Genomic DNA, 14,987 nt, shown 5'->3' with positions numbered 1-14,987 from the left:
GGGCGACAGAGTAAGACTCCAACCAAAAAAAAAAAAAAAAAGCCCATAGGCTTGTCGGGGAACAAGGCCGGGGTACAAATGAGAAATACTTTTGCCGTTGATTTTCCTGGCCTAGCCCCAGTGGAGGCCCCTGTTGATCTTTCCAGCAGAGCTGCAGCCCCTGACACTCTCCCCACTTTGCACTAGCCCCTGCAAGAGGGCAGCTTCGGGCTCTCCAGCTGAAAGATGAAAGGTCTCTTCCGTAGGCTTACTCGTCAGACCTCGATACTTGGAGGTTAAATGTCTGCTGACAAATGCACAGCCCGATGGTTTCTTTCCCCACTCCCGCCCTATGCCCTGGGAAGATCATGTTGAACTATTCAGAGAAAGTATTTACTGAATGCAAGGAGAACAGACCACATCTGCATTATTTATCGTGGGCTAACAATACCTATCATATGTAGAATGTGTTTGGACATAAATCAGTGATGTGAGGAAACACCAGTGGTCCAAAACTTACTAGGATCTCTGACACTTATGTAAAAACACATCACAGTCTTACCTCTTGTAGAAGGCTGGGGATTGGCTGGGAGACAGCTTCCCAAGGAGAACAAAAATCTTTAACATTTTATTTGCCATTAGCTCTCTGGGCGGTTCCTCTGCTGTTGAATAAGACTTGATATCGTGAATTCTTAGCCTCATCTTCTTACGCGTTTTTTTCTTCTTTCTCTGTGAAGAACAAAAGAATGTCCATCACATTTAATGAGCACCTACTGTGTGCCAAGTGTCTCCCTGGATCTCTTGGTGTCCTGGAGTGGTGGTCATTAGCGTCTCCACTTTGTACATAAGGAAACTGAGGCTGGAGGTCATGCAGCTGTTAAGTGTCCCACACCGAATGGGAAAACAGGCCTCAGCTTCCAGCGGAGGGGGTCTTACTCTACGTTTGGCTTGGGTTCTGTATCAAATACCTGTCACCACAATAATGCCGTGTAACCAAGAACCACAGAATGGGTGGAATAAAACAATAAGAATTTATCTTTGCTGAGGAGTCTGTGGATTGACTGGGCGGTTCTGCTGATCCAGGCCATGCTTGGCTGATCTCAGCTGGGTTCACTCGTGCATCTGAGTCAGCTGCTGGGTCAGCTGGGGCCAGTCGATCCAGGGTGGCCTGGGCCAGGACAGCCCATCCACATAGTGTGGGGAGTTTCAGCTCTCAAGCAGAGGGTTCTGGCTTGGTATTGAGTGGCTCTTACTTCGTGGGCTCCCAGGGACTAGGGAAGATGGAAAGGGGGTTTCCGGTCCAAATCCAGGCTCCAACGCTAATTGGGCCATCCTAAACAAGCCTGTATCACTAGACCTCCACCAACTCCAAAATAGGAATCCATCCCTCTTCCCCCGCTCTCTAGGATGTGTGGAAATCCCGGTGGGGGATTCGGTTCTAGGCTTCAGCTGGGACTCACCGCACTGGGCCCCCAGTTCCCACACAAAACAACGACAAGAACACTAACACTCTGTGAGAAGGACCCAGTTATGGGAGGTAAGATGTCCAGGTATCTTGAAGAGCTAATGCCACTGCACCTGTGGGACCAGGTGTCATGGTCACGGGGTTTCCAGGATGACTTCCTAGCCCATATCTGCCTCCCTGAACCAAGCAGATACTGACTCGCTCCCCCCCACACCACACACACACTCCACACACACACACACCTGCAACTGAAGTCACACCACCCTGTGTCCCAGCACTGACCCTCCCAGGTGGCCGCAGCTCTGTGCCTCCCCCCCACCCGCCCCGTCTCTCCTTGGCTTCGCCTCCCACCAGCACAGAGGTCCAGCTTCCAACACCCCTTTATCCCTCAACGTGCAAATATCCAAAGACCTTTGTCACTGGGAGAGACGTTTATAGTGGTGAAAGCCAGCCTTTTCTGTCAGGGAAACTACTTGGTTACCAACTCCTGCAGGGAGCACCAAGGCTCCTCCCCAAGCAGGGAGAGAAAGGAAAGCAGAGAATGACACTCAGCCTTTCCTGTCCTCGATGTTTTTCTCCTGTCCTCCCTCTGTCCTGTCTCCCTTGTGACCCCCTCTGGGTGTAAATCATCCCTGGCTTGACAAGCTCCGCCATGTGTCTGTGATCACACACCTCTGTGCTGCCTGTGGGTAGGTGGTGGGCAGAGCTAAGGTCCTGTTAACCTGGTCGCCAGAGTACAGCTGAGGTTCTAGAATACCTAGGAGCCACTCTCAAGGCAAATTAGGCCTGGCCCCTTATGGAGCTGGGAAGGGGGAGGTTTGGAGAAATGATCAGTTGTGGAGAGACATCCTCTTCCAGTCAGGAAAGATCAGCTACAGGGGAGTAGCACACCTTGGAGATGCACTTGCTCTGTCCTGTCTCGCACCAACCAGGAGAAAAATCCAGTGACCAGCAGGGAGAAGGCAAGTTGGTATCTCACGATCTCAGACAGGCAGAGCATGCCCCCTTTCTTATTTCGTCCTGGGAACGCAGGGGTTTGAAAAATCGATCTACCGAGGAATTTGCATGTTTAGGCTGTATCTGACTGTCACCTTTGTGGTTACTCACGGATTATACACAGATCTACCAGTCCCAAGTCTTGGTCACAGGACACAGCCAGCATGACCAGTCTGAGTCAATATTATTCCTTTCCAAAAAAGCAGGGGAGGGGAAGCCCTGGAGCCAGGGTAGGTGGCCTCATTGAAGTTAAGAACATGGTTTCTGCAAGTCTTTTAAGTGGAAGTGAACTCTTTGGCCTTTGCTGCACCAGAACCAGGTCCCCATGAATGAGGGAGGCCAAGGACGGCTGAGGGCTTCCGGAATCCTCACCTCACCTCCCTGTCAAGCAATAGCGCATCACCACTGGCATGCCCTTCCTGCTTTTCTCCTAGAAGAGAGAGAAGGAGAAACAGATCCAAAGGGTTCGGAGGAGGCTGGGCTAACCTTTGAGTAGCTAGAACCCAGGAGACATTGACCAGCATCAGACTGTGATGAGATTCAACCCACCAACACTTCGCTGACAAACACCTGCTGTTTCGGTGGGTTTCTAGCACATTCTTGGGTTGTAGGGAGCTATTTGGCCTCTGCAGTGAGTACCAAGGCCCCTCCCCAAACAGAGAGAGAGGAAATCTTTCCGAAATGGGTGCGTATTGACCCTAGAGTGCAATAATCGAACAACGCCAAAGTCAGTCACACCCTCCAGCTTGGTTCTGAGAATTCTGAGGTCACGAGCGGCTTCCAGACAACCCTGGGTCTGTGTACTTTTTTTTAGACTTTCAAAGCTAGGGTTCTTCCTCTTGTGTTTATTTTCCCTCAGCTCCTGACCAACTACATTTGTAAGAATCATTGACTGGCAATCACTAGCAATAAAAACTCTGGGCAGCGTGGAGACATACTCCCTCATTGTCTTGGGCTTTTGGTCTTGCTGTACATTTGCAGACAACACACTCAGGCTTTGCAAATGCTGCTGTGGAATTTGGTGGCTTCAGAAAGTTGTTGGGAAGGCATAGGCAGGATGTATTGATCTATTCTTCCACTGCAATTCGCTGAATATTGCCTTTAAGTAAAAGATATATATCTAATCTTAAATATACATATATATACATCTATGTATATATATTTCACCAAATATAAGCTGACAAACCAAGGTAGCCCTGTTCCCACGCTGTCTAATCACCCTATTAAAAGCCCAAATACAGCATTATCTGAAGAACAATCAATATTGGTGTGATAATTGAGAGACTTATGGCTAATCTAGAGAAACATGAATTGACAGAGAACATCAGCCAGTGTTTGCAGAAGATATTGGCCTGGATTTTGTTATCAGGAGAGTATCACTCATCACTATTTATTCAGAATCCTCTAAATAAAGGCTTGTCACCAGGCATCCTGGAAGTTGAGGCAGGAACAGTAGTCCAGGGACCTGAAGTGGCAGTGGGGACAAGCACTCTGGTCTGCATATCTCAGAGGGGCCTGCCGAGGTTTGTAGAAGCAGATTCCAGAACCCATCCCCACATGGTGACACTCAGAACTTCTGGGGGTGGAACCCCAGAGGCTGCCCTGCAAAGAGGTCCCCTCTGGGGTGCAGTGGGCATCAGTGCCACTCCGTACAGGAGAAGAGTGGATTCTTGCCCTGGTTCTGCAGCAGACCTGGGACATGTCCTCAGCTCCATCATGGAGACCTACACCTGCAGGTCTCCATGTTTTGGGGTTTTTTTTTATCACTTGCATACCTAATCCTGAATTGCACCCCACATCTTTAAAACAAAATTTAAAACAATAAATGAAAATAATTCTGCCTGATTTGCCTAGCTCAGAGTAAGTGAGGTAATCCAGTGAGAGGGAAGCTGAAAAGAGCCACTGCGTGATCTCACGTAAGCCTCTCCGGACGCAAGCCTCTTTATTTCCTTCTTTAGATGAGGGAGACAGGCGCTGAGAGGCTAAGTAGTTTGTGGGGTTCCACATCTTAGAGGTAGAGGAGCCCACGTTTGAATCCAGAACTTTCCATTGCGTGACAAGCTCTGAGATTTTTAGAAATCTGGCAGACTCAAACGGGAACACGTGGACCAGCAGCTTCAGCATCTCCTGGGAGTTCATGAGAAAAATAGAGTCTCAGGCCTGGCCCAGGCTGACTGCATCAGAATCCGCATGTGGATGTGCCTCCCAATGATTCCTGTGTACCTTAAGGTTTAGTAGCACTGCTGCAGAAGACTTGAGCTGGAGCGGGAGGGAGTAAGTCTCAGACAAAAAATATGGTAACCCTGCAGGCATCTTCAGAATTCAACAAAGCACGCGGTCCTCACAGAATGAGTGAAGGAAAAATGGTTAGTGCAGAGTTCTTGAGTCAAGGATCGAAGTAAGCAGTCTCCACCCTTCCTATCTGTGCTCCCATTGCAATGGAAGCCCCCCTCATTCCAAGAAGTCCAAACCCCCCAAGAAAATGGGTCTTAAGGTTAAAAAACATTGTTTTTGTGTGGATGTGTGTATTTAATTGTTAGAGATGGTACCAATACTTTCGTTGTTTTTTTTAATGAGAGAAGGAAAAATCAGGAAGAAAGAGTTTAGCAAAGCAGACACAGCCCAGCAGTTCCCATCTGAGGGCTCTTCCTTTCCTGCCTTTTGAGAGTGTCAGTACATTTCACTTGTTTCAGTAGTGATTCCAGAGGATGACCAGTTAGGAGGCAGAAGGTTCAGCTTCCAGAATACCTTTCCTATGAATGTTCATCCTCAGGTTAAATCCTGTCTTAGTCCATTCAGGCTACTGTAACAAACAAAGTAGCATAAATCCGTGCTTATAAACAACAGAAATCCATTTCTCACAGTTCTGGATGCTGGGAAGTCCAAGATCAAGGTTTGGCAGATTCTGTGTCTGCTGGGGGTCCATTCCTGGTTCATAAATAATGCCTTCTCACTGTACCCTCCCATGGGGGAAGGGTCAAGGGATCTCATTTTGGCGTCTATGATGGGGTCATTTATCCCATTCACGAGGGCTCCACCCTTATGACCTATTCCCCTCCCAGAGGTCCTCACCTCCTCATACCACCTTGGGGATTTCCACATAGGAATTTTAGGGCAACACAAACACTCAGACACTGTAGCAGACCCTCTACCTGTGATGCTGCCTACAGAATACAAAGAATAGGAAAGGCCCCCACTGAAGACCAGGAGATAAAATTGACAAACCAGGGCTTTGAGAAGCATGGAAAAGCACCCTGAATGCTGGTCTTGGGTGACACGCGTCAGTCCAGTGTGAAGAGATTCTCAGCCTGGGGGGCAGCATAGCCAGTGAATTGGATTCTGGGAGAGGAACGCCCCATCTGGCCTTCTGTTCCATCCCAGCCTTTCCTGCTTCACTCTGTTGGGCTTGACCACACCCCTGGGGAGCTGGGATTTCTTTCGAGTGATTTTAACACGTGCCCTCATGACTCAGCATTGCGATTTGTATGTACTGTATTACTTAACCCTGACAAGTTGCTTTCCTGAGACACCAAATCTGCAAAGAGCACAGACTCCCTGAAAGAGCCAAGAAGCCATTTGTCCTCATTGTCCCAAACGTGCATCGTGTCCACGGCTCCAAAAAGAATCTGTCAGGAGTCTCTTGGTCATTGCCTTCTAGGAATTTGTGGGCTAAGGTCACGTCCTGCCAGCCCATGTCAATCCAAGTGCAAATACTCCCTCCTACTAAATCCAGGAAACTCTGCAAATCCTGATGGATGGATCTAGAACCTGAGGGCCTGTCACTGTAACTGCGGGCTTCTTCCTCCGCCCTCACCCCCTGTCTTTTTGTTCTGGCTTCAAACTTCAGACCAGTAAATTAGAATTGGCTAAACCAACTTTTTCTGAGTTTTTCACTCTCTTGTTTTTTGCTGTTGTTTTGATTTTTCAAAAGTGTAGACAAAGGGGATTTGGGTTGGGGCGATACCACCATTCTGTCATCTCTCGTTTCATTCTGTTACCAGTTTTTAGAGTCACATGGAGAGAAGCTTTCGTTTTGGAAAAGTATGCGCTTTTAAGTTTTGACACAGAGGATAATTTCAATTCAGCTGTAAACAATTCAAAAGGGTGAATATGAAAAAGGAACTGCCTCACAGGCTTCCCCGGGAACGGGCTTCTTTCCTCCCTTCACAGCACCTGATTTCAGAGACAAAGAGTATGAGGGCATGCTGGGGGCGGGCGTGAAAGGAAAAGGCAACAGCCCCAGTTTCAGCCCCAGACTGTGTAAGACAGCCCCGTGGTGCTCTCCGTTCTCCCATTCCCCCGTGCACTAAAGGATGTGCTCCATCACCCGAAATGAACTGGGAAGGCCGGTTATTGACAGCTGGGCAATTTGCACAATAAAGTTTAATGGTTTCCCTCCCCTTGTACAACTCTGTCAATGTTTTCCACGGGTGATCCCACTGACTCCTCTCCTTCTTCTCTCTCCCTTGAAGCATGCAAACGCAAAGAGCAAGAACCAAACAAAGACAGGAACAACTCCCAGAAGAAATCCCGCCTGGTGTTCACTGACCTCCAACGCCGAACCCTCTTCGCCATCTTCAAGGAGAACAAACGCCCGTCGAAGGAGATGCAGATCACCATATCCCAGCAGCTGGGCCTGGAGCTCACGACCGTCAGCAACTTCTTCATGAATGCCCGGCGCCGCAGCCTAGAGAAGTGGCAGGACGATCTGAGCACAGGGGGCTCCTCGTCCACCTCCAGCACGTGTACCAAAGCGTGAGGGAAAGACTCCCGTTGGGCACAAGTCACCTCGAGCGAGGACAACAGATCCCCAAAGAAAACACAAAGGATAAAGACACCGGATTCTTCGCTGGGGCCCTTCACTGGTGATTCGAAAGCACAATTCTCTTGAAAAGAAACTTCTATTCTAGCTGTAATCATAGGCCAGGTGTTCTTTTTGTTTGTTTGTTTTTAATGGCTATGGAGTCCAAGTGCAAGCTGAAAATGTATCTCTTTGAACCAGACGCTGTCCTCTGAGCACTGAACCAGACGCTGTCCTCTGAGCACGCTAAGCATTCCAGAAACCCAAATGGGGCCTTCCTGTAGCAAGTCAAATCCAGTGTGGTGTCAGCCAAGCTCAGGATTGCTTACAATGTCATCAGTTCCGCTTTGAGTCCTGTCGGCCTCTTGCAGTCAGAGTTCCTATGAGTAGCCATGGGAATTTGGCCTGTGTAAAGACTCTTGAGTTTAGGCTTCCAAGATGCCACAATAAGAGAAGAATCTAGCAACAAGAATGACCTCATTTGTTTTCCAAGTGCTTAGCCTCATTATGCCACAGTACATCAAAGTTCACAGCCATAACATAAAAAAACATCAGAATGGTAATTACTGAGCACAAGTTTTAAATACAGAAGTTAAAAAAAAAAATCCAAGGACCTGTTTTTTCCAACTCAGGCATCTTTCCATCAAATGATTTAGAAAGCTTAAAGTTGATTCAGTTTACAGTTTTCTTTTCTTTACCTCCTGGAAATCTCACATGGTCTTGGATCCGTCAAAAAACAAATCGGTTCACTTGAGCTCAAAGTGTCAAGCACAACAAAGAAAAACAGAAGCAAGGAAGGTTCTGGATTCACTGCATCTGGATTTTCAAGATGCCTATTGTGAAGTCATTAGGGAATTGTTGAGAATATGGCTTCAAGCACATTTTGCAGTTTGCTACAAATTCTGTTTGTACATATGCAGACACACACTCAGGAGGCTAATTTAACTGTTCCGGAACATGGAGCGGATTCAGCATTTTAAAAGATCTAGTTTTTTTAGACCATTAATATATCCTTCTTGGTTTATCAGCCATCTGGTTCCTCCTATTGTACGTCATGACCACTATGTAATTCATTTTCACGCTTCGTGATCTGGGCTGTTCCCCACTTCGTTCCATTAGTAGAGATGTTCTCAGTGTTTTCTAGCGAGAAAAAAAATCAGTCAGTCAGATTCCATAATCGTCACTCATGACTGTCATCCAGCCCTCCCTCCCCTCCATTGTTGAATCATTCTTGCAGAACAGCTTAATACATCTGGAGGAAACACAGCACACCAAAGAAGCAGAATACTGCAAACCAAAGACATTTGTTACTTGCCATTTTTCTAGCCTACAAATACTGTGATTACTTTTAGAAATCAGAAAACCTCTGCAACTCAAATGGCATTCAGCTCTTGCATTTGGCGCATCATCAGGCTGAGTGGACCAGCTACACCAAGGATGTTAGCCAAGCCACCCAGGGAGTGGCTCTGCCACGCCGGCTCTGGTTCCTGGCTGTCACCTTCCCATAGCAAGCAGAAGAGCGCCCACAGAACTCTGGGAGATTGCGACGGTCACGATGTGCGTATTTACCAGTGAATGGCCCCAGATGGGCACCATGGGGGTGTTCAAAGCAAGCCAAACGCTGCAATGATTCTTTACAGACACTTGAGACTGACTTTTTTATGAATTACTTAATCGAAACCAAAGAAACTTTTTCTGCACCTACTTCTGCAACAAATAAAACTGTCCCATTAAAATGAATAAATAAATCCGTAGGTCAATGGAAATCACCACCACCAAGAAGGAAGCACGCCAGTACAAATCAAAAACAAAACAACCAAAAATCAGCGAAACACACTGTGTTCAAACTGACCTCTTGGGACATTTTTTGGAAGCAGATTTTAAAGAAAGGGTTGAGACAAGCGTAGACATAAGGAAGAGCCTCAGTGGCTGCTGCTTCATTTGACAGCTCATGCGGTAATCTTAAAGTCGAAGATTGTCTTTAATTTGTGCCTATGCAGATTTTCAAAAGAACACGGAACAGAGCAACAGAAACCTCAACAGCTACAATACCAAAGATGAGGATTTCTCACACCTTTTGTTTCAGTTCATTATCTCCTCTTGCCTGGCTAAAATACTAATAGCGCCATTGATCTGTATAAAGGTAATCAATTACGTTTCTCTGAGCAACCAAAGGAAAGGGTCATTTATTTGATTTTATTGTTTCCCTTTAATTTTTGTTGTGTGGCTTTTTACCCCAACATGGAATCTCTCCAAAGTTTCCATGGACTCCAAGTTTAAGATGGTGGAATATCGAACAGTTCTCTTCCCTCTGCTCAGCAGAGGGTAGGGAATGGTCTTGTCACTTGAATGTCCGTTGTTTAACCCTTAGACTTGGTTCCTTCTATGTTCAGAGTCTCATCATCAGGGGAGGGAAGGGGAGTGAGGGTCAGGGCTAGGGGTCTTGGTGACGCATCCTCTCCCGAGCCACAGTACCAAAGAGTTTGTAGAGGAATTTACAGCCTCGTCTTCATGTGCTCGCTACATTCTAACTGGGCTTCATTTGGGGGTGGGGGGAAACATGTAAAAATAATTGCCAGTTTCTACTTTTCTATTAGCTTTTTAAAAATCAGCTGTAAAGTTGCATTTCTAAAGAAAGATATATATAATATAGGAATACATATATAGATCAAGTTGACATTGGTGATAACCCCAAATTCTTGCTGTCTAAATTCATGTCTTGTTTTTGTCGAGTGCTTCATTTGTTAAGTATTCAGTTGAGAGTTCTTCTCATTTCTCATGCCATTCCAGGGTTCATTTGCCACTGCGGATGAAGTGGAGTATTCAGATCTATATGAAAGTTTCTGGGAAAGGCTTAAAGTCAGGTTCAAGCATGTCAGCGTTTAACCTGTTGATAAATGGATCCATGGTGTCAGTGAGTTTTATTTGTATGTAGAGTCATCTCTCTATTCTACACCTCAGCCTTGATCAAGGTGGCGAGGGAGGGACATCCATGAGAGTGGGCCCTCCAGTGGGATACTTAACCGCAGTAACTGCTGGAAAGGGTCGGTGGTCCGCTCCACCCGTTATGGGATGTGAGGCCAGCCCAGAAAGCCATTCTCCGGAGCTGCCCTGTCCCATCTGGGTGTTCCAGAAGCCCCCCAGTGAGTAGATCCACCAAAGGGACTTCTCAGAGGGGAAGTCTAGCTCCTGTTGCAATGGGTTGATCAGATTTCCTCAGGGTGGTAATTACCAATTCGTATTGACAAGCCTGTGTGCAACCACAGCTGGCACTGGGGTGGGACAGCAGTGTTGGTGGTGGGCCTGGGGAGAGAGTATCTCGGTCCTGGAGAGAAGGTTTCAAAGCAGGTTTTGGGGAGACTCCCAGATCCTGACCCTGGAGAGCCCCATTGTTGTTCTTTGTGCCACCTCCTTGCTTCCATCCTACAGGTCTCCCTTGGCAGGGAGCAGCCGTGGAACCATGGGAGGTCTGGCACGCCATGATTTTTGTAATTCATCCTGCCTGGGGGATGGTTTCTTGCCTTTTCCCGTGTGTCGTTTTGTCCTTTGCTTGGACTTCATGTGTTCTTTGTCAAAGGACCAAGAAAAGAGCATATTTCAGCAGGGGAACATTCCCGTGTGGATTTATTTCAACCTGGGTAATTTCTGAGTTCTTGTGACTTGTGGCCCATGGAAATGCTTGTTCTTCTTGAGACTGGATTGAGGAACGGAGCCTGCTTGATTTGGTTTGTGCTTCTCTGACACACTAATCTCAGCATTTGGGTCTTTGGCATCCTCTGAAGATATCTAGACCAAAAGAGGCTGTCAAACCAGTCCTCTGATGATCAGAGGAGGATGTCACCATGTAAAAAGAGATGAGAATTTTTCTCTAAGGATTTTTGATAAATCCTTTCCAGATACCAGATAGTGTTATACCAGAGAGACGTGTTTGCTTTCAAAAAAATTATTACATACATATACAAATATATATGTGTATCTATATATTTATGTATCAAAATTTTAAGCCCTGCAGAATTTCAACTTGTTAGAAATCTGAAAGAAAAATTTGCTATATTGAAAGATAATGGAATTCAACCCAGTGAGTTTCCTTAAGGATTTGGAAAAAAATTAATAATTGCAGAGAAAATAACTATTTGGACTTTGTTATAGTTTAAGATCCATTTCCTCAATCCAAGAAAAATTCCAGGCATCCCTCAGCCATCAGCAACCAAAGGGACAGTGTGAAGGAACAGTTCTCTACCAAATTTCACATTCTTGAGGCAACAAAAATTCAAATGCTCACAGCTATTGAGCGGAAAGATGGCTTCCTTTATTTCTCTACATAAGCAAGCTTTGCTTCACTGTGATTTTGGTACTGGGGACATAATTTCTTCATTTCAGGAAATTTTTTTTTTTTTGAATACAGAGCCACTACATTTCTGTTTTAAAGGAAAACAGCAACAACAATAAAAACTCAACACTGATATTTAAAAGCTTCTTCAAAATGTAAAAGAGTGTTTAGGTTGTACCATGCATAAATGTACAGAGCTAGACTGAGCCAGGAAGCATGACACTTTCTCTAGAGAAATCTGGAGAGAGTTGTCTCTATAGCTCTTTTTCTCCTGCAGGCTCTGAGCTATTGTGAACTTAAGAAATATAAACTAATTTTCATTTTAAGCTAAAATAAATCAAAACTAAGGTAAATCTGATAGACACAAATACGTACATTTTTCTAATTCAAACAATGTATGTCAAAGCCAAATATAAATATCTTTTAGATAATTAAGCATTTTACCTTATCTCTGCTGGGCACCCACCTATTCGTGCCAATAAGCTAAAGTTAAACTGATTTTTTTTTTTTGCCTATTTTTTATTTTTTTTGTAAAAATTTTTTTATTTTAAAGATGTGGGGTACAGTTCAGGGTTACATATACAAATGTTCATTATGCAGGTACCCTTTAAACTGATTTTTTAAATCATTATTATCTGGATCTTGAGGGAAACTTTCCCACTTTTTGGAGAATTATAGGGGTATCTGTTTGATTGTCATTGCCAAAGTGTCGTGACAGTATTCCTTTGTAGTGAACTCGGATTTTCAGGAGGTTGAATAGTTAGATTTTTTTTTTAATTTAAAAACAGACTGGTTTCCCATGTTGTTGAAGAAGAATGAACTCTTTTAAAAGGTGGAGAGAAAGAGATGATATGGGTGGTCAAGGTGGATCACAGGGCCCAGACACACATACCTAGACAACTCTCTAGCTCCATAATAGAGTAGAGCTGACTTTTTGTTGTTGTTGCTGCTGATTTTTGTTTTTGTTGATTCACACTCATTTGCCTAACCAGGAAGCATGAGTGGAAATGGCAGACAAAAAAAAGACAGAGTTGGTATACCTATAACTTTCTGATATTTATCTGCAAAACGGGATAGATTAATAATTTTATTCCTTTAGTAAGACCAAGTTCCCTCTGACACAGCAGAAAATCTGGTTTGAAAATAAGACCACAAAAATCCTTACTAAATAAGACCACAAAAATCCTTACTTATTTATTTTACTAAAGGAAGAATGATAACCCCCAGTGGGTGGTCTACTTCTCATAAGCTAATTGCTGGCTTTAAATATAGATGTCTCAATGCCTGTTTTCCATCAATGATTTCTTTCCAAGATGAGGGAGTAGGGTTTGTTTATTTGTTTTAGAAGTGTTCAGAATACTTATAAAATACAAAAATAATTATGAAAATATGTAGAGCCTCACATAGGTAGCTACAGAATGTATAATTGAGGCTGATGGGCTGTTGTGGGGCTCGCACGGGACCGTTAAGGCTCGTTGTCCTCAGATACCAAGATGATTCTGACAGTCTGAAGCTAGTTACAGCTGGAGCCCCAGCTTTCCTTACAGGTTTTTGAGTTAGGTTGTTTGGAATTAACCAGCTAATACCTTTTCGGTGGAGAAAATGTGTGTACGGAAAAGCACATTGCTACAGGCTTGTGCATTTTGTGGAAGTCTTCCACTCTGCTCCATTTGTAGCTGCAGGCATTTCACATAGCATCAACTCTGGTAGATAAGTTTGTCTAAAGCTTATGCAGTCTGTTGGCTTGGATGTATACAGATTTAGATACAGGTTTTGACATGTGTTCCCGTAAACGTCTTTACAGCAACACATAATACCTACAGGTGTCTAGACTGTGTACATACAAGTATGTGCAGACATGCCTCATCTATATATACTGTACTCTGTTACAATAAATAAATTTTAAATCATCATTTAACATGTATGTGGTACTTCTGCAATATACACTGTTTTCCTTATTTATTGTAACATCGAAAACCAAAGTGCAGGGAGAACAAAAGTATCCCAGCATCTTCATCCTATACGTTTGGAATTAATTTCAGTTGGGCACATCCGAGATAAACTCAACTTTCAAGAAAATGTGTACATTATTGAATCATCTGTGTTAGAATGACACCTGTGCTTGATGACTTCGGTTGAATAGCTTTATTCTGGATCTCTCATAACTAAAGCTGAATCCAAAGACCTGAAAAAGGACCAAAAAAAAAAAGGAAAAGAAAAAGAAGAAAAAAATAGTGAAGTAAAGCGCAACCAGCGGGGAGAAAGCTGGTTCTGGTTTCCAGGGTGGAGACAAGAGTGCCGTGGTCTTGTAGCGGCTGCGCTAGTTAGGGGGAGTGGTGATTATTTTTCATGCTTGTCACATCTAAATGGTCTTTAACACGAGAAAATTTTAGAGGTTATGATTTCCTGCTTTATTTTTATTTAAGCTATCAAAAGAGGTTATTCATTTGTCAGTCAAAAAGTGAAGACCCCATATATATATATATATATTTTTTTTTTTTTTTAGTCTTGTCTCTTGGGGTTATGACCCAACAAGCGAAGTACCATTAATGTAATTAATTTATTTAAATTAGTTTCTCGTACACAATATTTAGGGTTTGGGTAGTTATTTAATCATCCTTCCTTAGTTTGATTTTATTCCTTGTACTTATTTATCAAAGCCTAGACCAATGGTGCATCAGAGATGCAAAATCCTACTTAGAATACTCTCCAAGTTTAGTTTGCTTTATAAAGCAGCAACGTTCTGTTACAGACGGGGAAGAAATACAGGTTACAGAAAAGAACCGGGGGTATTTTTTTCTTATTGAATTAACTTTTAAAATAGTCTAAGTAACAATTATTAAATTATTTAATTTAAGTTCGCAGCCCCACCTGGTACCAGGCGAACTTCCCCTCTTAATTATTGTGGCCCTTGGAGCCTTCATGTTGTAACTTATTTATTTAACTTATTCAGCATCTGTGACAGGTGCACTGTATAGTTTATATTTTTTATTTAAAACAACAGAGAGCACTGCAGTTTGTTTGCTGTCAGAGCAACAGAGCAAATTGTGTGGACAAGCAATGACTATTCAGCCTGAACCTGTGCATTCAGAAAACATAAGCCGAGACCCTGCCTCACCAGCCTGGATTTCGGGGCTTCTATACAGAAACTGGAAAAATAAATTTTAAAAAAATCATAAGCAAAACAGAGAGACACCCTTACACTAGCTGCTTCCAAGAATGAACTCTGTGTGTGTGTAAAGCAACAAAATGAAAATGGAAAAAAAAGCAGAAAAAAGGAAAAAAAAAGGAAAAACTTTCTATTTCTAGTGAGAACCAAAGAAGGCTACCTCACTGACTTTTTCCATTTGTAATTTTAATCGTGTTGATGACACCAAAGATACCAAAGATTTCTTTCTCTGTGCGGTCTGCATTTT

The 14,987-nt window shown here is 43.9% G+C and overlaps 1 protein-coding gene across 1 annotated transcript in view; it reads left to right on the top strand.

Annotated features, from left to right (window-relative positions):
* Positions 1-7,199, top strand: part of ONECUT2 (one cut homeobox 2) — a gene marked incomplete at its 5' end in the record, with an annotated part of 39,597 nt that extends 32,398 nt beyond the window's left edge. The window contains one exon of the mRNA XM_008066994.1: positions 6,913-7,199. Within this exon, the coding sequence (XP_008065185.1) occupies positions 6,913-7,199 (287 nt within the window). The remainder of the gene's footprint in view (positions 1-6,912) is intronic.
* Between the last annotated feature and the right edge of the window lie 7,788 nt (positions 7,200-14,987).

Source organism: Carlito syrichta, unplaced genomic scaffold (genome assembly GCF_000164805.1).
Source record: "Carlito syrichta isolate Samal-C Ts95f unplaced genomic scaffold, Tarsius_syrichta-2.0.1 Scaffold309211, whole genome shotgun sequence".
Classification (NCBI taxonomy): Eukaryota; Metazoa; Chordata; class Mammalia; order Primates; family Tarsiidae; genus Carlito; species Carlito syrichta.
This window is presented reverse-complemented; position numbering and strand designations above follow the sequence as displayed.